At 35.6% G+C, this 23,824-nt stretch overlaps 1 protein-coding gene across 1 annotated transcript; it reads left to right on the top strand.

Moving 5' to 3' along the window:
• The first annotated feature begins 1,883 nt into the window (after window positions 1-1,883).
• On the top strand, window positions 1,884-23,696 carry RIOK2 (RIO kinase 2). Its single transcript, XM_010949537.3, has 10 exons — window positions 1,884-2,061; window positions 5,020-5,158; window positions 5,875-5,991; window positions 7,756-7,931; window positions 11,999-12,087; window positions 14,037-14,228; window positions 16,405-16,497; window positions 17,259-17,756; window positions 19,187-19,283; window positions 23,407-23,696. Exons 1-10 carry the CDS (start codon window positions 1,888-1,890, stop codon window positions 23,569-23,571), a joined length of 1,740 nt encoding a protein of 579 aa, XP_010947839.2. The 5' UTR covers window positions 1,884-1,887; the 3' UTR covers window positions 23,572-23,696.
• Window positions 23,697-23,824: the final 128 nt, after the last annotated feature.

The following is a 23,824-nucleotide window of genomic DNA, read 5'->3' as shown; positions in this document are numbered from 1 at the left end:
AACTTTTTATTCATCTCCTTCCACCAAAACATTTAAAGGTTGGGAATGAGTTTTCCCAGGACTCAGAAAAAATTCTGGCATATATGTTTGATAAATGGTAAATGAGTGAATGAAGAATAATGTGCATTTTTTGTTTTAGTAATTATTAAGCATGGTATAGAGTAGAACAGAATACTAAATATTACTTGAATCACTTTTACTCTTCAAGGTACTGATTAAGATATATTTATAAAAATATATACATTAATATTGAAGGTACATGAGATTTTGTCTCAGTGTGACTAAGCCCAGGGAATACTCCAGAACCAGGACAGCAATTCTAGCCAAACCCAGTCAATTAGAGGTGGTTGTCTGGGATAGCCTTGAGAAGTTAAGGTTGGTGCCATAATTGATTACTAATGTCTTACAGTGTTGGATTAGGAGTAGACACCCAAATGAGTCGTGTTTCCGATTTTATGCTTGCTCCAGAAGTTAGTCATTTGGTTTCCTTAAATTTTCATTTTTATGTTTTCTTATGTGGATTATAGAAAGAAAATTTTCATTTCAATGAAGGTTTCCATTAGTTGAGCATGGTTGATACAAGTTTACTGCATTAAATAAAAAAGAAGACAGAGGTTCAGAGGTTTAGAGTCAAGAGGATAAAGTGTTGTTCTGCTTTCTGTGTTCTATGATTTCATAATATTAACTATTCTGGCTGGAAAGATAGATTCAACTGCCTGCCTTACAACTCCAGTCCGCGCTTTATGAGAGGGCTAGCTGTGTGTGTGCATCGAACAACATACCCGGTAGGGCCTTGGAGGTGACAAAATCAGCACATGGGTCCGTGAAACCGGGGGGGGGGGGGGGGGGGGGGGCGGGGGGGGGGCGGTGTTATAATTCTGTAAATACTAAATTCCAGAATTTTCGTCGCAAGTCTCAAGACCAGACCCCGAGAGCAGATAAACAGTAGTGGTTGGAAAGTGTCCCACAATCCTCCGCGACCATATGTAGCACCCGCACCTCACGTGAGGGGCGAACCAAAATAATTGCCTTTAAAAAGTTTAAAATATAGTTCAGGAAACGAGATATAAATGCAGACATTACCATACAAGTTTTGTTATCCTTGCTGTTGTAGGTAAGGTATAGTAGAGTACGCACCCTTTTTGTCAGGGTGCAAGCTGTTTACCATACCGCTCCGGTTACATTTTTGTTGACGTGAGGATGAGCCCCAAAGGCCGTGTGGGTAGCTCTCTTAAAGCCATTAAGTCGGGTCTCCCATATCCAACCCGCATAGGTCCGCTCCGAACCATCAAAATTTCCACTTTTCCTGGAAATGCGCGGGAGAAGCGAAGACTACAGGGCCGTCTTCACACGTCACCCCTAGCCCCACCCCGACTATGCGCATGCGCACTCCAGAGCCTCGCGGACCAACCGAAACTGAGTACTGAGCAGGCGCAGGAGAGTTCCCTTTAACCACGCTTGTCCCTGTCCGGAGAAGGCGCAGATAGAAGAGGGACTACTTGTGTGGTTACGTTATCTTTAAGCGTCTTGTTGGTCTGCAGTCCGGTCAGGTTCATTTTCCCCTCTCTCGATGGAATCACTTAGCCTAAAGCAGGAGTTACTGTTTAGAAAAAAAACTCGCTCCTCCCATTAAATTACCACCCTTCTGTGAGAGCCGGGTCGCGTCCTTTGGGCAGCAGGTCCTGACGGATGAAAAATAAATGGCATAAAGTAGAGACCATTTACTGTCCGCCGGCTCATTCACATGACAGAATAACTTTATTTAAAAAGTGCTATGCTTTGTTCAATACTTTTTCTTACCTAGAAAATACCTAGAAAACGTTTTATTGCCTCATGTCGGTGAATATGGTCCTTTTCAGTAGCAAGGACCTGTAGTATAAGCCGCGCATGCGCGAGCCGCCCGGCAGTTGTGAGGCGCGTGAGACGCGGAGCGCCGCTTTCCCTGTGCTGTTCTCGTCTAGTATAGCAGCCTTCAGGCCTGGGTCTGCGTCCGCCATGGGGAAGGTGAATGTGGCCAAGTTGCGTTACATGAGCCGGGATGACTTCAGGGTCCTCACCGCGGTAAGAGGTTCACCATTTCCCCTTGTCCTCTGTCCTTTTCCACCGCGCGTCCTCTTCCTGTTCCTCCGTTTGCTGGGAGCTGAGCGCGCTCCAGGCTTTGGTACGCAGCCGAGGTTGGGAATAAGGGAAAGAGGACCGGAGAGGCGGATTTTTCAAAAGCCTTTGTTCGGAAGCTTTTATCTCCCCACAAATAGAGCAAAAATCTCTAATCATTTCCTTTTTTTCTGCTCCCCTTCTCCGGAGTCACGCTCGAATCTGTGGCCTGGGAAGCTTCTCTGACCCTGGGGTTCGAATCAGCTGAGAAGGGTTTAAGACTCCTGAAGAGAATTGACAGCAGTGAGTTCCCTACTCACTGAGTCAGTCACATAACATTCTTACAGTTTTATTCAGTCAATACATGTATGTCGAGTTTTTAGTAACAGTTTTAAAGAATTTAACGGATACAGGAAAGACGACATCTTGGCAGGCAAATTATCATGAAGTAAACGATAAATAAGAGGGATAATATCAGATAATGTGTTATGAAAATGATAAAGAGAATAACGAAATAGAAACTATGCATCGTTGGGGCAGGTGGTATGAATACCATTTTACAATTGTGTAGTTAGAAAAGACTGAGTGCAAGAATCTTGTCTGTTGATTTTTGTAACCAAAGTTTTAAAGCCTTTTTAAAAAGTTGCTGGCACTTGGTAGGTATTGAATAAATACTTGTTAAGTAAAAGAAAGTATGGAGAGCTGGGTTAATAACTGAATGGGGATTGCCAGCCCAGTTAAATCCTTGGAAAGAATTGGAGGCAGAGGAAAGTGCAGTGGTAAGTGCAAAGGCCCTGAGATAGGAACAGTTTTTGAAGAATGAAAAAGCCATTGGGGCTGGAGCTTAGTGAGCAACAGGCTGAATAGTTGGAGTTGTTACTGGAAAAGGTGAGAACCAGATCATGTGCCATAGATAATAGAACCATGCAGGCTTGGTAAAGAATTTGTAATATATTCTAAGTATACAGGAACCACTGAATGTTCCTAAGCAGGAAAGTGACAAAAACTGTTTTTATGATCTTAGTCTTTTTAAAGCACAAAGATCAACACATAGATTATGCATTTGCAGAATAAAACAAATTTATTTAGGAGTTATTATCTCTTGCTTAAATAGGCTATACTTAAGGACTAAACCATCAGAAGCAAATTCAGTGTAAAATTTGGAAGACACTTTTTTTCCCCATCCTCCTATAGATTCTTAAATTCAGCTGAACTTTCTCTAAATACCAACTGTCACTTCTGAAAGATACATTCCTTCTCTGCTTCCTCAGCACATTCACTCATTCCTTAATGCTCTAACAAATAGGGGAGTCAAGAGAATGTTAGAGACTGGGAGAAACAGAACAAAGCATGGAAGATAAATTAAGTTTAAAGTGTGAGGTTTGGGTTGCAAGATTAAAACGATGCCAGATTTGTCTTCCAAAATTTTATTTCTGCAATACTTAAGTTATTTTTGAAGTTCACCGAGGAATGACCTACTTATTAAATATTTCAGTCTCAGTTGAGTCTCACCAGCTTTGATATCAGTGGCCACCTTTCCTTGACCCTCTTCCCTTTACTTCTCTGGTGCCTACACGTCAGTAATCATAATTTGGCTGCTCTTACCTTTCAGTGTGAACTCCCCTCAAATTCTGTCCCTCATCCCTCCTTTTTCATCCGTTATCTCTCACTTGCTGATCACATCCATTTCACGGCTTTATCTCTTATCTCTATCAAATAATTGACAGTTTTTTCCCTGTAGCTATGGCTGCATTCCTAAGTTATAGATTAGCCTTGCCAGTTTTCCTTAAACATCTTCATTTGATGTACCTTCCATGAAGGACCTTCCAACAACTCACACACAGTGTGCTCAAGTCAAATTTATCAACTTTGTCTACCCACTCACTCCTTTCTCAAACTCCATTAAAATAATGATAATAAATACTATTATTATTTTAAAATATTGTTATTATATCTTCTTGTTATTATTATATCTTATTGTTATCTTAAAACCTATTCTTTCTTTTTACTTGAACTTTGATTCTTCATTCTCTTTACCCTCCTACATCCAACGCCAGTCCCTTCCATACTAATTTCTAAAGATGCTTAATTCTTTCCTTCCATTACCATTACTTCTTCCCTGTTCTGGCCTGGACAGTTGTCTTAGTTCTTCAATACACTACCTCCAGTTTTTGCCTTCTCTAAACCACTTTGCATATTCCTGCTGGATTAATGTCCTTAAAACAGCTCAGTTTATGTATCTCCCTTGCCTAAACATCTTCGTGAGTTTTCCACTCTCCTCAGTATAAAAATCTAAAACTCCTTGGTCTATGTTTCAGGTCCTTCCATCTCTTACTCAGTAGCATTTTCCAAAATTTTTGTCTTTCTCTGGTAGATCTTGTCTGCTTTTTCTATATTCCTGCATTTCTCAAAGTCAATCTGAAGTGCTGCTTCTTCCTTGAAACTGATTCCCTCAGCTAGCAGTGTGGGTTTTCTGCCCCAAGCCACCTCTTTTTAAACACTTAACCATTTCTTACCTTGTAACAGAGTTAGATGTGTATACTTACTCCCACAATTAGATAATACATTCTCCAGAGTATTTTCATTTTTTTTCAATCCTTCACAGTGCCTCCATATGGTACTTTCTCATTAAATACCTTCTTAATAAATATCTGGAATACCTGTAGCTTTTAAGCACTCACAATTCATACTCTTGAAGTGCATATAATATAGTAGTAGAGAGAGAGAGAGAATATGAATATCAGTGATTGTATACCAAATTGTGATTAAAAATATGTCCAGAGAAGGTAATAATTGTGTCTCATAATTGGTTGGGTAACTGCATGGTCACAGAAGTTTGGAGGAGATGTTTAAGTTTTCAACAAGGTTTTGGTAGACAGTGGCTCTGTGTTGATTATGATTATGTGTTGATTTCTTCAATTTCAGGTTGAAATGGGCATGAAGAACCATGAAATCGTTCCCTGCAGTTTGGTTGCTTCTATAGCCAGCCTTAAACATGGTGGTTGTAACAAAGTTTTAAGAGAATTAGTGAAACACAAACTCATAGCTTGGGAGCGAACCAAAAGTAAGTATTTGAGGCACCATTTGTGATTTTCCATGTAACTGGCTTCCCCAGAACAGGTATTCTGAAAGGCAAATAGAAACTGCCAGACTAGGAAAGCACTAGACCTAGAACTGAGAACACTTCTACTATGAGCAGTTACAGGACCCACCCAGATCACAGAGACTAGAAAATAGTTTCTACCTCCTGATAGGGGATTAACAAGAGCAAGTAGATGGAGCCATTGTTACTACTATATTTGGAAAATACAGTCTGCCAAAGGACTCTGGCACATTACCTATCAAACTGTCTGTGGTGAGGGATGAATTTCCCATTTTTCACTTACAACAGATACATACGTTCATAAAATAACAATAAAAATAATTACTAAGAAAGTGACAAAATACAGGCACAAATTCCTCCTTATCAGGATTGAAGGCATAAAATAACTTAGATTGTTATATAAATTTTTGAACTTAACCACTTCATTTCAGTTCATGTATCTTGTCACAGACTAGTAACAAACATTTATAGACTGGTGTTAGTCTATGAGTTACACTTGAAGTAACACTGCTCTAGGAAAGAAATAAAAATAGCAAGAAATGCCAAACTCATAAGACTGGGTAGCCAGTGTCTTTCCAGCTAAGACTGCCCATGTTTAAATTCTTATGACTTGACTTGATATGACTTGATGGTACAGTGTAACTAAAATACGATCTTTCTCATTTGATTTTGTCTAGCTGTCCAGGGCTATCGATTGACAAATGCAGGCTATGATTACCTAGCTTTGAAAACACTTTCTTCTAGACAGGTGGTTGAGTCTGTTGGAAACCAGATGGGTGTTGGCAAAGAATCTGGTAAGTGCTCATAGTACTATTGAATGCATTTTCTTTGCTTTAGTTTATATTTACCCTTGAGAAAGGATTCATCTTTTAATTTTTCTATTTTTCTAACTAAACAGTAAATTGGAAAGTTGGTTGGAAGCAGCACAGGTTATTAAATTACCCTTTATTTAGTAGATTGTTGTTTTTTCATAAGTCTGTCACTAGAAGTTAAGTTATACCAAGAATTAGTTTTTCTCTAGTAAATGAAATCTTTGGCAAATATTTAATTTCTCTTATTTTAATATCTGATAAATCAGACATTTATAATAATTAAAGTAAGTAACACAAGGAAGTACTACAAACCACATTTTTCTATCACAGCAGTATGATCAAAAAGACAAAGCTAGGTATGTGTAGAATACAGGAAAAAAAATTCTAAAATAGCATTAACTTTTGTTTTTGTTTTCTATGTGTGGTAAAAATAAAGGACAGGGAATGATTTTCTTTATGCCATGCCCTCTTACACACTTTTTTATCCTATGTAGTTTATCCTGTATAGTTACATTATTTAAACTGAGAAAGCAAAGTTAAAATTAGAAGTAAAATAAACTATTGGGAAACCTATCCCAAAGGAGGTTGTTGTGGTATTGCACATGGTTTGTATGTCTACTGTATTAACATCCAGATTATGGTATGTATTTGATAAGTAACATTAGAGGCCTAAATACAGGAGTGTGTGTGTATAAAATGTGCAAAAAGGTAATAAAACACCTCTTTTGAGATACACTTCCTCTTAGTTTTTTTGTCCAGTTTTTTTTAATTTTAAAAAGTTCCTTTTTTAATTTTTAAGAAGTTCATTACATGCAAAATGATAAAGTAGAAAAGAGGATACAATAAGAAGTGATTCTTAACTCCTAACCCAGGTCTCAGTCTCCTCTTATTATTTTCCAAAGCCATTACTATTTATTCATTTCTTACATATTTTAGAAATAGTCTATGTAATGTACTGAAGGTGTATGTATATACATTCTCATGTCATTTTAATCATAGGTGAAAGCAGACGGTACTTAAAATTCTATACCTTGACTTTTTTCGACTTGATGCATCCCTGACCTTTCATATCAGCAGAGTTGTCTTTCTCATAGTTGCAGAGTGTTACATTCCCAGAAATTAAATTACTAGAGCTAAAGTTATAGACATTTAAAATTTTGATATTACCACATTTCCCTCCAAAAAGTTTGTGCCAAAGCGTAATCCCACCAGTGTGAGAGAGAGGCTGTTTCTCGATAGGAATGTTATTATTGAAATTTCTCTTAAATAATTAGGTCATATTCTAAATGTCACTATTACAAATAACTTGCTTTGATAGTTAGAATATTTATGAGAAAGTCTGCTCTATTCTTATTATAGGATTATATTCTAACACCGAGTATTTTTTCATTGAAGCAGTTTAAGAACTGAACTTCACCTTGTCGAAAAGGAAGACATTAATCACTTCTCAAACATGTAGGACACTAAGCAACAATTAGATGTTTTCCCACTAACTTGAATTGAGTATTGAGAATCTTTGAATGCAATAACCTTAGACACATTGCATCCCTGTTTTCTCTTGTAGTAGACATTAATTTACGTCATCATTTTGGATTGTAATTAAAATAATTATACTGAATTGTAAGTATTCTGATTATTAGGAAAGATAAAATTTGATACAAATAAAATCAAAGTTAGAAAATTAGAATTGTTTCAACTTATTGGAATAAATGTATAATAATGTTCCTTTTAAAATTTTGGCTCTAGATATTTACATTGTTGCAAATGAAGAAGGGCAGCAATTTGCTTTAAAGCTTCACAGACTGGGAAGAACCTCCTTTCGAAATCTGAAAAACAAGCGTGATTACCATAAACACAGGCATAGCATGTCTTGGCTCTATTTATCTCGTCTGTCTGCCATGAAAGAATTTGCTTATATGAAGGTATTTTTTAAATAATTTTACATTCTTTAACCAAATAGTATGTACAGTGAAAAGGCTGTAGTGACCAGCATCAGTCTGTTGCCTCTACATCTCCCTTCCCCCTGTCCCAATCCTTACACAGTCACTTTTAACTGTTGACTATTTCTCTTACTTGTTTTTCTGGTGATTTCCTTCCACTAGAAGGTATTTTTAACACAAATGCATAAAGGACACTTGTATTCTACAATATTAACAAGGTAGAGTAGCCTGAAATAGTTAATGGTATAATTGCCTCACAAGTGTGTATGTGTGAATGTGTACCTATTCAGTGTATATAACTATACATATATCTATCTCTAATTGAAAACAACAGATAATTGCCCTCTGTAGAATCCTTAGTGTCTCAGATAAGTTGACTAGTATTTTTTTTTTCACATAATGGAAGAAATGTCAATTTATGAATTTGTATGTGTGTTAGAAATGGTAAAAATCTTTAACCTCTTACCTTCCAAATTATATTCAGCATAGATACATTAAATAGCTTTAATAGTAACAAATGAAATATCTTCGCTAATAATTTAAACAGAAAATAACATTGCATTTTTATTATTCTCTTCATTAGGATTTGTTATAACTTACCTTTCTAAAAGTTTGAATGATTAAAATCGCTCCATTGCATGACTAGTTGTTTCTTGGGAGTTTCAGTTTGGTGTTCTACCAGTAGGTTATTTTAATTCATATGCTTAGATTTTTAGTAATCATTAGGGAAGACTCCTCAAGGTAGTGGAAATCAGTGTGATATCGATATCATACATGCTATGTGTTTTTTGTCTTATGCCAATGATTTGTTTCCTACAATAGTCAATCAGTAAATAGGCAGTTTGGTAGGGCTTGTTCCACATTTTCCCCAAACTATAATTAGGTGTTTTCTTGGTGTATTTCTATGAAGGTACAGGAATAGAGCCTATTTGTGCATAAATATGCCTGTTAGATTTATTCTCTCTTTTCCTAAGAGAAACTAAGATTGAGCTATATAACTAAGGATTAAGCTACGGCACAAGGGCTAGACCACTATGACAATAGTTAAGGTTGTTATATGCTATTGAGCTGCCACGGTTTTGCCACGTTCAAAACCATGTGGATTTAGGGGCTCTGATTGGTGCGCACAGGCCTGGAACAGAAGCCAGGGGTTCGCAGCCCAGGGCTCCTGTGGCTAGTTGTCCCAGCCTCCTGGGACTTTGGCTTGCCCAGCTCCTGGCAAGGGTTGTCCAGGGATGCCGCTTGGCTGCCTTCTCTTTTTGGGGTGGGGGAGATAATTAGGTTTATTTATTTATTTTAAGAAGAGCTACTGGGGATTGAACCCAGAACCTCCCCAGGGACTTGAGCTATACTCTCCACCCTCAGCTACTTTCCATGGGGAACTTACCCTGCTGAGCCTGCTGCCTGAATAGAATGGAACAGGACCCCCAGAGTTCTGTGAGAGGCCTGTTGGAGGCAGGGAGGGAAGGCAGGATGGAGCAGGTTGGGGGCACGGTGGGTAGGCAGCCCCAGGCACTAGGGACCTTGGTGCTGTAGCCCTTGAGGAGGCACGTTCCCTGGGGTGCACGGGAAATAGGGTGGTTGGGACATCTGTAAGTTATAGCTCCAGTCGAGCCCGTGTGGACTGAATGTTCCACAAACCGAGACCCTCTCGAATCAGGGCTGGGTAGGCACTGAGCCCAGAATGCTGAGTTGTCTGGATCCCCACAGTCCTTGGAGTGACATTGGGCTGGCTTTCTGTTTCCACTCCTTGGCCACTTGGAGGGGGAAGTAGCCAGGCTGACTCCTCCTTGCTTGGTAATTGAGGCTTTAGGTGCTCTGTCACCAAGTGGAATTAGCTTTTCTCTTTTGCAGTTCTGTCTGATTGTATTCTTGGACTGCATAGAAGTGTCAGAAATGAGTTCTGATGTGTGTAGCTGGAAAATTAAAGCTAACATTTAGCTGTATAAAAGAATTAATCTTTGCCTTCATTTACTGTGCAAGGTATCTGCAGTCAGTCTAGCAATTAGACTTTTATCTACATTATCTGATTTTCTTCAGACATTCCTTGAGTTTTTAAGACATGTTCAGCTAGTCTTCCATAGTCAGGAAAATTGCAATAGTAGGGAATGGATATGATCAGACTAAATAGATGTAGCAGTATAGGTGTTTTGAAACAAGATTACTGTGGGTTGGATGACTGAGAAGGGAGGAAATTGTGGCAACAAACTTACTTCAGTAAGTTTGATGAAGGGAGCATTTAGGTGAGAGTGTATGGTTAATATCTCATAGGTGATGTGCATTATATTTTATATGTATGAAAGAATGTGTATATATGAGGGGAAAAAATGTGCTTCAGTAGAAAACTTCACAGTCTAGATTCCACCTTGACAATACCTCTTGGATTATCTGATTCTAAGGAATGTACACAGCTGTGTAAACTGTAGATGACTAACGTCAATACTGAATAATTTTGTCTATGAACATGAAAACTCTGTCCTCTTAGAGGTTCAGTGGAAATTTTGCCTCATGTCCATTCATTTCAACATTCCTGATCTATTAATGTGTCTGATCTAGGGACTTTACCGTCTGCCTGGTTCCTTTGTGAGTTAAATAAAATCTTAAACCATGAAAAAATAAATGTGGATTTAAAAATAAAAAATTTACAGCCAAACAAACAAAAATATTTAGGGAGTGGGAAGTAGTTCACCTCCTGTCCAAAGAAGGTAGGAAGTTGAGTAGACAGCCTCCCAAAATTAACCCTGTTAATAAGCATATATTGAGTATCAGCTGTGTGCTTACAACTGTATTTAGTAGGTTAGGGTGAAGGGTGGATACCAAAGGAGTAACAAATGCATTCTGTCCTAAAGTTGGGAAGATAACACGAACAGATAAACAACAGTTTAGAAGTCAAATTATATGTTGAGTTTAGAGAAACTTCTGTAGAGCAGAGTAATTGATGAAGGAGATTTCATAACTGAGTGGGAGTTGATTAGTCATGGAGTTGCATATGATTTGTCTATTAGGAAAAGACAGGAAGACAGTGTAATTAGAAGAGGAGCCAGTATGACAGACATGAATGTCAGTGTGAGCTCTTTGTGTATAGGTGACAGTCATTGTGGTGACTATCTTGATCACACTCCACTGAATGTTTATTATACGGAGTATTGGGTGAACTAGAACTGGGTAAGTGTATTAAAGAGAGTTTTAAAAACTAGGAAAAGTTCAGACTAAAATCAGTATTTACAGCCATTGTAGTTTTTTTTTTTTTTTTAATGGAGCGTTGACTTAAGCATCTTTGTTAGTACTGGTACACAGAATAAAGGTTTGTTGTGGTGGCATGAGCTGGAACCACTGTTGGTATGATCAGATATAAATGACAAAGGCCTGCTTAGAAATGGTGGCTTTCCAAATGGCAGAGGGCATAAATCTAAGATATTTTGAAGGCAGTAATAACAACGGGACTTTGTAAGTAATAGGATAGAAAAAGTTAAGTATAGGGGGAAAAATGGATTTATTGTTGGTAGGTAGTAACATTTGACTCAGACTACTACAGTGTTCCTATTTCTCACATATTTGTGGTCTGGAGAAAAGGATTAGTGTTCTGTAAGCTAAAATGCCTAATCTATCGGAGTACTTCATTTCCTCATACATCAAAAGACAGAATAGTTCCTCAATCATAATTTTGTTTCAATTTGAATTTTTTAAGCAATAAATGGCAGAAACTTACAAAATAGAAGAAGATATACATATCCTGAGATCCTATACTTCTTGAAGGCAGAGACATTTTCACACTCATTTTTGTAACCCTAGTAAATAACCCTAGTTATTTCTTAAGTGCCCAATAAATGAATGTTCTGTGAAGAAATGAGTTAAGTAAACTGATTTACAATTTTATGTATAGCCCATTCTGTGTTGTAAATAAGCCATACATAAATAATCACGTGTTAGCTGTTATTTTGTAAAGGCTTATACATTTTTCTTCTTGTTGTGGACAGATACATTTACTTCTATTGTTACCTAAAAATTAATGACCTCCTCATTTGTTTTTACCTGTTTTCCTGTTTTAGGCATTGTATGAAAGGAAATTTCCAGTTCCAAAGCCAGTTGATTATAATCGCCATGCAGTGGTCATGGAACTCATAAATGGCTATCCTCTGTAAGTAGGTGTTATTCTTGAAACCTCGAGTCCTAAAAAATAATTGTAAGTTTTAGTTTTTTAAAAAGTTTTTTTTCAGTAAGTGGAATATTACTTCTGGGAGGTTGGAAATTAACATGAAGCAGCAAACTTAAAGGCAAATTGAAAATTCAGTTTCATTCTGACAGTATGTTTTTTGTAATCTTTGTGATTAACGGTCTAGTAGTATGTGCCAAGCACTGTTCTAAGCTCCACAGTAAACAAAACGAAGTCCCTGCCCTCATAGAGCTAGCTTTCTGATGGAAGGAGAAGTGCATTAAATAGCTAAACAAGGAAATTTATGATACATCAGATGGTAGTAGATGCTGTGGATGAAAATAAAGCATGGAGCAAGGGTCGCAGGAAGTACTGAGGTAGGTGTAGGAGGCTACTGTTTTACATGGGGTGATCAGGGAAAGTCTCATTGATAAGGGGATTTTTGAGCAGAGTCCTAAGAGAAGTGAGAGAGGGAATCATGCAGATATCTAAGAACATTCCAGACAGGGGCAAGAGCAAGTACGTAAGTCCTGGAATGGGAGCATGCCTTCATGTTCAGGTACAGTGAGGAGGCCATTGTGGCTGGAGCTGAGTGAGTAGGGGAGAAATTGTAAGTAATGACATCAGTGAGGCAGCAGGCAACCAGATCGTGTAGGGTTTGTAGGCCATTGCAAAGGTGTTTTATTTATTTATCTGTTTGTTTGTTTACTTATTTTGTGGAGGGGATATATTTGACAGATAACTGTAAATTTAATGTTACACATTTATGTATGTGTAATGTGATTGCCATTGTAGCAATAGCACAAGGACGTTTATTTTGATTGAGACAGGAAGCCATTGGAAGATTTCAGATTAAAAAGACACATGATTTGACTAATGTTTAATGTTACTCTGGCTGTGGCTGCTGTATTGCAAATAGACTGAAAGACTAGGATAGGATTAAGAAGAAAAATTAGGAGATTGTTATAATAATCCAGACAAGAGGTGATTTTAGATTAGATCAGAATGGTAGGTGTGAAGTTGATGAAAAGTCAGATTCTGGATATGTTTTACAGTTGGGGCGTACATGATTTGTTTGGGATTGGATATTATTATGAAGGAAGGAGCAGAGGAGGATAATACCAAGGTTTGCGGCTTGAATAATGAATTAATTGGAGGGATAAAGTTGCCATTTACAGAAATGGGAAAGACTGCAGGAGGACAGTTTAGAGTTGGAGGGGGAGGCAGAATCAGAGGTTCTATTTGGGACATGGTAAGTTTGAGATGCCTAGAAGTTCAGAGAAGTCTAGATTGAAGTTGGTGTATGAGCCTGGATGAGATCACCAAGGATGGTTAATACAATAGGTTTTAAGATTAACCTTTGAGGAGCCCCAAATTTACAGTTCAGGAAAAAAATTGAAGAACTAGCCAAAAAGACTAGGAAGGAATGATCAGTGCAGAAAGAAGACAGCTTGAAGAGTTGGTGCACCAAGAATCAAGTGAAGACAGTGTTTCAAGCAGAGGGTGGAGGTTAACTGACAGACCAGATATGATGGAGATTGAGAACTGATCATTGGATTTAGTAACATGGAAGTCATTGGTAGTCTTGACAAGTTATTTCATTGGAACAAGGAGGATGAAAGCCTGTTTGAAATGGGTTCACAAGGGTGAGAGGGAAAAAATGGGAGAAGGAACATGTAGAGGAATTTAAAGAAGATTGAAGAAAGGATATTGTAGTGGAAAGAAGATACAGAATAGAGATGGGCTGTGGCGTTTTGTTTTGTTTTGTTTTGTTTTTTAAGAGCTGTTATATCATATCTGTATGCTGATAGGAATGAAGAGAAAGCTGCTAGGGAGACATGGAATGGAAATAATATTTATATATAAATACACACATACTTGCTTTCATTAAAATGATAAATGAGTGCCCGTTTTCATACTTGAAATACTTTCAGATGTCAGATACATCATATTGAAGATCCTGCATCCGTATATGATGAAGCTATGGAACTAATTGTTAAACTTGCAAATCATGGACTAATTCATGGAGATTTCAATGAATTCAATCTCATTTTGGATAAAGATGACCACATCACCATGATTGATTTTCCACAAATGGTTTCAACATCTCATCCCAATGCTGAGTGGTATATTCGGGATGTGGGTGTGTTTATGTGTGGTGCAGTCATTTTTTTAGTCATAATTTTTCAGCTTTGTAATACTGCCATTTGGGTCAATAACAGGTTTAAAGTGACTGATAAAAATCTAAAAATTGGGGGGTTTATTAAAAGATATCAAACTACTAGGATTTTCTCCCTAAGAAATTTTCTTATTCCTCAGTATTTTAAAGTGGGGAAAAAATGTCCTTTGATCCTGTTTTTAAAACCTATTCACTAAATTTATGCTGTATATTAGGAATCTGAAGAAACTGCCTACTTTTATAAATCATCTAAAGATTTTGAATTACTCTTGTAATCTGACAGACTTTTGAAAGTCAAACTTTCTTAGCAGTGGAGCTCTATTCAAACTAACTTTTAGGTGGAAGCCCAGTTTTTAAAACAAATAAAAGCTTGCTCAGAAGAAGTAGGGACATGAAGGGGGGAGCCCTAGAACCCCATCCTCTCTGCCCTTTTCTCTCTGCTCCCTGGTTGTCTCCAAGAGAGTTCATGAAGCATAATTTAATAATTTCTTATGGCTTTAGTAAAAGTTGTGGTTTTGTACAGACTCAGTTGCCAGAACAATAATATCTCTCATGTCATTTTTAGCTTTTGTTTTAAGAGAAAGGAATTCACATAAAACTTCATCCCTGAGACAGGACTGGATCACTTTATATACTGTGGTAGTCTTATTTCTCACATTTCTTAACCATTTAAACCATCCAGGTTGTGAGATATGATTGGATTATTTTCCTTTATGTGTTTGTATTCTATGATGCAATTGAGCTAAATAATTAAATTAAGGTTGAGAATTGTTTTCTCCTGTTCCAAGTTGATAATATGAAAAAATTTCTCTTTTTCCTCAAAGATAATAACCATTATCACTGATATAATAGATTATATTCATTCTTGCAAAGTTTGAGCTTTCTTGGTGATTTTAATTAGAAGATGTTTATACTTATTCTAGGGGAAAAATGTCTTTTAAAAATGAATTTAAGGAATATTTCCAAACAAACAATACTAGTAAGTTAATGCCTGGCACTTGGGTGGTTAATATATCTTTGGATGATGACTAATTACCTCTTTTATTAATGTGGAGTAATATAGTCATAAAATAAAGGAATATCTAGGAACCACCAGAATTAGAGAAGGAAACAATGGCACAATATGACATTCTAAGTTTAAGCTGCATTATCCTATAGGGAGACATTGTGATTTACCTTGAAATTTTATGGACAAGTACTTGGGTAAAGGAGTTGTACTAAACACTAGAGATTAAAATACAAATAATACCTATCTCTGCTTTTGAAGAAGTTACTATCTAATAGGTGAGACATAAAGATATGTAAAAAGATAATTTTAAAATAATTTGAGGTTTTTCCCAGGGTACCCTAAGAGGAAAGAATAGTGGCATTGTCTTCCTACTTCCAAACTTTATCTTTCTCTAAAATAGTTTCGTTAAAATTCAAGGAGAGAGTCAATTCCATGTCATCCGGTCTGTTAATTCTCCCTCTCTGAAAACCTAGAGAATTCAATCTATTCTTGCTACCTTATCGTAGCTTAAAAAGAAACCTCATATTCAGAGATTCTTCCTCTCCTGGTCCAGATTAACATGTCTTCAGATCACTATAAACCACAGTATTATTTTTCTCTTTTAGATATTTATTGCATATCAGCTGATGGGTATTAAACATAGATAAACATAACATTCATTAGTCCCCATACTTTTTCTAAAGAGTCATTAGTCTATTTTTATCTTAAGCTTTCCCAGTTGACTACAGGTTCTAGTGGACATAGCTGATGAAAAGTATAACCAGATACACTGGAAACTAAACAGGAAAACTGGAAATGTGCCTGCAAACTACAGGCCCTTAGGTCTTTTTTGGGGATTTGTGCTTTTCATTTCTTCCTATGTCTGTCATAGTATGAGAAAATTTGAGTTTTCTAACCATAGGAACTGTATGCTATTGACAGTTTATATTCCTTGTTAGTTCCTCTGCTTTTATTTAGTTTTGGAAACACACTGGCAACTTATTTGTTTTTTTGGAGTTACATTTACTTCTCTTTTGTGTAGGAGTAGGATTGTCATAATAAGGTGTTGTCATTGGCTAATAAAGAAAAAGTTGAGTAACAAAAGCTATATAAAAAATGTTTCTTGCTTTTGCAGGTATTTTGATAGAGATGTTAAATGCATTAGAGATTTCTTCATGAAACGTTTCAGCTATGACAGTGAGCTTTTTCCAACCTTAAGTGATATCAGGTTTGTATACTATATTGCTTAAAATAATAGAGTTCTGTTTAAATGCCAGATTTATTTCATTCTAGAAGTTAACACTTTCATCTAAAAAAATTTCAAGTAGTGACCTTTGACACATAACCATTGTTGAGTATCATTGCTGTATGGTATATAAGTGAACTTAAACACTAGATAATGCCTGCCCATGGTCCATTAACATTACTGAATTTGGTAGAGAAACATGCCTAGTTTCTAATAAATTCAGAAACATTTATTCAATATAGGATGCTGTGTAAATAACCCATTTTTAAGAATCAAATGTTGATCAGAATTAGTGTTTTTTCTTTACTCACTATAGGAGCTGTCTTTAATTGATTCATGGAGCATAATTACACATACATCCTCAAAGCCAAATTTTCTCATTTTATATTCTTAGTTAAGATACTGTTTTCTGATTTGGGACGATTGACTTAACCTAAAGAAAAAAAATGTTTAGCCCTCTTAAAATAAAAGTTAATTTATATCAACTGAAGTTTCTAAAACTGTTTTTACTAATATCTTTTGCTTTTCACAGCTATTTCATTCTTAAGTGACAGCAAGCATATGTGTTTTTCATTTGTATTCTTAAATGATTTAAGTATTACATTTTAGGCAGAGAAAATCCTTTAAAATATATAAACTGTTAAACTCACTTGAGAACCATAATTTATCAGAATAATAACTATTTATCCATGTCAGATGGATTTTTTTTCCTCTCTAAATGCTTGATGTTCTTTTTTTCATAGGAGGGAGGACTCTCTTGATGTAGAGGTTTCTGCCAGTGGCTACACAAAGGAAATGCAGGCAGATGATGAACTGCTTCATCCAGTAGGTCCAGATGATAAAAATATTGAAACTGAGGAGGAATCTGAATTCTCATTTTCTGATGAAGAGGTGTCAGAAAAAGCGAAGGATTGTAGGTCAGAGAATGAAAGTGGACTGAACACTATAGATGATTGCTATTGCGGATCATCTGGAGACCTTGAGCAAATAAAGGAAGACAGTTTGTCAGAGGAGAGTGCTAATCCACACAGTTTTGAAATGACTGAATTCAGTCAAGCTTTAGAAGAAGTAAAAAGGCAGATTGTTGAAAACAATTCTATAACTGAGTTTTCTGGGGAGGCTAAAAATGACACCAGGCAAGATGGTCAAGGAGGAATCCCCATGGGCTCTGAGGAGGATGAAGATGAGTGCCCGCATCTGATTGCCTTGTCATCATTAAACAAAGAATTCCGACCTTTCAGGTAGATTTCTGTTGATTAGTTTTCTACTTTAATTTAAAGACCTATGCTTTTGATTCTGGTAAATGTTGTTTTCATATGGGGTGACAGCTGTATTCTGTACCATTGTATGCAAAACAAAAGCAAATAACTTTTGTTTTTAAAATTTAAGTTACCCTCAGCATTTGACGTGATCCCATATAGCCTACTGATTTAATTTTATGCAGTTCTGCTTTAAAATACAAACTGGTTACTTTCAAATATTTAATACGTATCTCTTGATAAGTTAATCAGATTTTAAATGGGTACATTTTTTGTATATTTTTACAATTATTCATCTTATGTATGTTTGATTAATGTTTAGTTCAATAAACATGTAGTAAATGTTCTCTTAATATATCTGCTTGCAGTGAATTTTCTCTGGTACTTTGTTCCTTATTTGTTTATGTACAGTTAAAATTAATGTATCACTTTTCTTTTAAGAATTTTTTTCAAATATTAATGAATCAGGCTTAGCTTAGACTTGCAAAAGATCTAAAATTCCATTTTTGGATTTAGAATAACTTATCCAGAATCAAACAACTGTAGTTTAATGAAAGATGGTTTGATTTCTTTCAAAGTAGTAATAGGACAAAAATATTCAACAATACTTTTATTAGTCATTTGTCAATGCATATTTTTATATCCTAAGGCAGCCTTTATCTTTATAGCTTTATTGTGAAGCCAAACATGAGAATTTTGTTCCTTTTCCATATAACTGTATCTTGAGACTCAGGGCTATTACCACTTGAATACTAAACATGTAAAATTAAAATTAAGGATGGCAGTGGCTTGTGATGTTGAGTAAGTAATAGAAGAAACTACATAGCTTAAATAATTTTCTCAGCACAAACTAATTCTCAGTCTTGAACGCATGTTGGGCAAAATTTTTTGTTATTCAAAGTGGAAGCAACAGATGGTGCTGAAAAATACTGCCTATAAGGAGTTAATATTGTCTGAATTTCCTATACATTGTATACATTAAAACTTTGAATAATGTGTAGAACAAGTTAGTTTCCATCGTTGCAGTTTTTCTACCCATAGAATACTGTCTCTGTTCTCATTACATCTACTGAAAAGTCAGGGATGTGTTCCAAGGATTTAGATTGTGAGAGGTAGCTTTGTTTCTAGTTCACTGAAAGAAGAGGAGAACATAAGTGGAAAGGAGACAAATGAATTGTGGGAAAGTGATAATAAATTTTGATGGCTGAAGCATTCTACCCTTTTGAAATCTTGATAGTGACTATCAGAAAGCTAAAAATGAAAACTGTTAATATATTGGGCTGAATTGTGGGTAACTTTACTTCTACCCTCATAAATTTTAAACCATCATGTAAGGAATGATGTAAATTAATCGAGCATATTTAACTATTAAAAATTAACTAGGTAAATTTTGATTTCTGTTTTAATTTTAGAGACGAAGAAAATATGGAAGATACTAAACAATATAGAGCAAGAACTCTGAGTGTTACTTCCGCGAGCAGTATTTTAAGCTGTTCAACAATTCCTCCGGTAAGTATTTATTCAATGTTTTCCAAATGTTTATTAGGTCACTACCATAACAGGTTACTGAACTCAGGCACTGTGAGAATTACATGATGTACAAGACCACCTTGGCCATTTAGACGGCACATGTTAACAGTGTGAAATTGTAAGACATACAAATTTAGTAAAAAAGAGGGTTTGTTTTTAGCTGAAATGATCAGAGATTTCAGGGAAAGTGCTGCATGTAAATTAGCTTGAACTTGAAGGATTAAAAAAATCATAGAAATTTAGGTCCCGGGGGACATTAAAAATTCTCGTGTGGTCTCATCCCTACATTTTATCAGTTAGAACATTGAGACCCAGACAAGTTATATGACTTTGCTGAAGGTGCCTCAGCTAGTGACAGCACTGAAACTGGTAAGTGAAGATGCTCATGCTTCACTGGCTAGCTTGTTCTTAAATTTTGAAAGAGAAAAATAGGTAATGTAAAACTTCTGGGATCTCAAGCTTTTGTTGGACATTTAGCAGCAATGTCCAAAAGAAATTGCATAAGGGACATTTTCTGGACAGGATAATGAACACGTAGTCCATTTCCTACTGAGAAGCTTTTCTGCCTACCAGCCTTCTCTAGGGGCTACCCAGGAGGAAGAATCAGTTTGTTTCCTTTGTAGATTTTAAGCAGAGACATAAAATTACATAACTGGTGTATTGTGTGTTTTTCCTTCTGGCTAAAAGTACTAAGTTGAATAATACCATTGAAACTAGTTTTTAGTGATAACTTTACTTAAAATGAGCAAGAGAAGGAAAACAGTTTAGAAGGTAGAAGGGAGGAAATAAAATTATTGGAAAGTGAATTCAAAAGAAAAGAACTTTTTTTCCCTGAACTTCTCATTTTTAAAGTTCATATATATTGTTAATAAGTTAAAAATGTATGCTCTGTGGTGGGTAATAGGGGACATTTGCAAAGTTAAATCAGAACTATCAAATAAGCTAAAAATAACAGTACTGTGTTTTGTAATATAGTGCATTCTTAGTAATTCTGGGGTTTTTACTCAATAATAGAAAGATTAGAACTTGTCAGACAAAGAATAAAATTCTATAAATGCACTGATTTTATATACTCTTTTCTCATGGCCTCATAACTTACCTGATTTTGTGGACATAAAATTTAAATCTGTGAAATCTTTGAAACATCTGTTAATTATGATAAGTGAGATCTCCAATGAAGTATTATCACCCATCTTTATTAAGAATTTCTCACATTTTATGATTGCCTGTCCACTCTTGGCTTTGGTATTTTCTGTACTTACTGAGATTTATTTACCCTCCTTTCTTTGATTTCTCAGATTCAAAACATAAGTGCTTTTATATCTAATTACAGTGGTACAAAATTGGCAGTTACATCTAAAGAAAAGTTGGATTGCTAACTCCTGCTATTTCCTCAAATTCTAGGTGATGCTCTCTATTGTATATAAGGATGGTGACTGTAACATTGTCTTTTGGTTTTGATTTATCCTTTTTAATTTACAGCTAACAGCAGAAACTTTTTAAAATGGAATCAAGCCTATAATGACTTGCATTATAAAATACAAATCTACCTTTAGTCTAAGGGGAAAAAAGATCTTTTTAGCCTAGCTTGATCAAAAAGATTTCCCTCTTATCATTGGAAAGAAATTGACCATATTAACTTCACATTCTTTTGGAAATTTGGTCACATTGTTATTCTTGAGATCATATTCCATTTTGTTAAAAGGTTAGGAGAAAACAAACTGTATGATTGTTGCTTTTGTGTCTGCAAAAGTGTTCTTTAAAATCAAAATTGTTTTCCTCTTTAAAATACTTCTGTAGATCCCTATTTGTTGGCAAAGTTGCCATTTACAAGCCATATTTTTTTCTAGTATGTAACAATTAAATTATAATTAACCTTTAAGGTATGTTGTTTTTAAATAAATATATACACGGCCACCATCAACAACAACAAAACATCAATAAAGTACATGATTTTTATATGTACTCCCTGAAATAATACACAAGTACAGTTGACCCTTGAACAACCCAGGTTTGAACTATGTGGATTCACTTATATGCAGATTTTTTTCAATAGTAAATGCTACAGTACTACACGATCTGCAGTTGCTTGAGTCCGCAGCTGCAGAGGAACCTCTGATGTGATATATATGGCTGACTGTAAATTATACTCAGATTTTTTATTGCGCAGCCTATTGGTGCCCATAACACCCTCATTGTTCAAGGGTCAGCTGCATTTCCCACTTTATCATTTTTTTAAAAATAGACTAATGTGGATTTTCCCTCCTTTTTCTAACATGAAAATTACGTAGGACTTGTAAATTGTTATGGATTAGGAGGAAGTACATGCATAGTAATCTATTATTTCCTAACTTTCTTTAGATTCTTGATAAGATTATTTTGTGGTCTTATTGAAGTAAAGAACCAAGGGGAAATTCATGTAAAATATTTAGAAAAGAGATTGATTTTTATTTTCTTGGAACTATTCTGGAGGCCTCTGTCGAACTCCTCTAGTTAAATGTGGTGCATGCTCTACTGTTGCCCTAGTCTCCTTTCCTTGTTCCATCTCTTTTTTTTCTTACCTTGTTTACTTCTTTATCTGGTAGTATGGATTTTAATAATTACTTGGGTGAATTTGGTAGGGGACTTTTTATTACAAAAAAGCTCTGTTTATCCTGTCCTCACACTTGATTGTGAATTTAAATATTAGAGTTGTGATTTGGAAATAATTTTCCTTCAGAATTCTGAAGGTATTGCACTGTTGTCTTTGTGGTAGTTAAGGTGATACTGTTATGATTAAAGATTCTGGTCTCTTGCTGGAGTCAGGAGGCTGTAATAGTTGCATGGCTTCCTGAGCTAGAGAAGGTTCCTAGAGGCCAGTCACTCCTATGTTAAACTTTCAATCCTAATGCTTTCAGTTCTGAAACTTCTGGAATACCATCCAGGTCCTTCTAATACTCTGGCCTTCCTGGAACTGGATCTTGTGAGGGTATCAGCCTCTGCAGGAACTTGAATTCTGATTCTTCTGTTTCCCTTTCTTTTCTCTTATATTTCCTCCCATCAAGAATAATTAGACTAAAGTTAAGAGGGATAACTTGTTAAAGCCTGTCCTGTCTTCCTAACTATGTAAAATAATCCAAAGCCTGCATTTAACTCATCTCATCCAGAGTTTTATTTTATACATATACGGTCCAAGAAACTAGTTTTTATAGACCCTTTTTACCTTTCAAATCCATTAATTTTTAATTATTTTTAACTTGACAGATTGTTAATAAATGATTCTTTGTGCCTCGCATAAGGTGGAGCATATTAAGAGACATTCTTGCTTCAGCCTTTTCAGTGTTTTCAGTTTAGTGTTTAACTTCTCTTTTTTCAGGAGACAAGTTGGATGATGCAGGTTATATACAATTGAATAATAGCTGAAGTACTTCAGAGGGAAAAAAAAGTTATTGTGAATGGAATGTGCAGATTTTTTTCCTTACAAGTCATGTGACATTGACAGCCTTAAGTGATAAGAATTTATGATTATTCACCATGTGAAAACAAGCTGTTTCTCCCATGAAGTGTATGAGGACTTTTCCATGGCTAACTGCTGCCATCAGGTCATTTCTACACCTAAAGTTATGAAGGCACTCTTGAATATATTTTGACCAGTAGAAAATGCTTTCAAACATAATTTTCCATTACAAATCCATGCCTACTTTTACCTAGAAAGCAAAGAAATAAGCAGGAGTTTGTTTGTTTGTTTTAAATCTTGCTGGGTTTTGCTTTTGGGGTTTTTTCGCGTTTTGGTTGGTTGGTTGGTTGACTAGTTTTTCCCAGTTTTCCTGATAGACACTAGGTGGTGCTATGATGATTTGTTATTCAGAGAATTGTGGCAGTGTACTCCTTTTGCTATAATCTCTATTTCTATTAGGAATTTAATTCCACATTTTCTATAACAGTTTAGTGTTTTATTTTATTGCTTGTACATTTAGTACTGTCAGTGTTTGGAATCTTTAAAACTCATGCTTTTAACAGAAATTTGAGGAATATTATCACTGTAGATCTTTCTTTCATTGAATATTTACTCCTTATCAGAATGGTTAGTTATCTGTGATACTAATTCATGAAATCTTTCCAGGAATTGGTGAAACAGAAGGTGAAACGTCAATTGACAAAACAGCAAAAATCAGCTGTCAGACGTCGATTGCAGAAAGGAGAAGCAAATATATTTACCAAGCAACGGAGAGAAAACATGCAAAATATTAAATCAAGTTTGGAAGCAGCTAGCTTTTGGGGAGAATAATCTATATAAGATCTTGAAAGTTTTCCAAAAAGTTACTATGTCCATTTTTTAGCCACCTTTAGTATTTTTTTGGACCAAGGCAGATATACATAAATAGATAAAATAAACCCTCTTTCATTGATAAATTTGACTCATTCAATACATGTCTTCTAAAGAATAACTATGGTAATTCTGCTAAAGCAATCCAATTTTCCAAGTAATTTCTATTAGGAATATATGAGGTTTTGTTTTGTTTTTTTTAATCTAAATATCA

The sequence above is a fragment of the Camelus bactrianus genome, chromosome 3 (assembly GCF_048773025.1).
Source record: "Camelus bactrianus isolate YW-2024 breed Bactrian camel chromosome 3, ASM4877302v1, whole genome shotgun sequence".
Taxonomy (NCBI): Eukaryota; Metazoa; Chordata; class Mammalia; order Artiodactyla; family Camelidae; genus Camelus; species Camelus bactrianus.
This window is presented reverse-complemented; position numbering and strand designations above follow the sequence as displayed.

Bases quoted from the DNA above. Each gene is read 5' to 3' on its own strand.
- RIOK2 (XM_010949537.3), top strand. From the start codon at position 1,888: ATGCGCGAGCCGCCCGGCAGTTGTGAGGCGCGTGAGACGCGGAGCGCC. The intron at 5,992-7,755 runs GTAAGTGCTCAT...TTTTGGCTCTAG, and splicing joins GGGTGTTGGCAAAGAATCTG to ATATTTACATTGTTGCAAAT. The intron at 7,932-11,998 runs GTATTTTTTAAA...TTCCTGTTTTAG, and splicing joins AAGAATTTGCTTATATGAAG to GCATTGTATGAAAGGAAATT.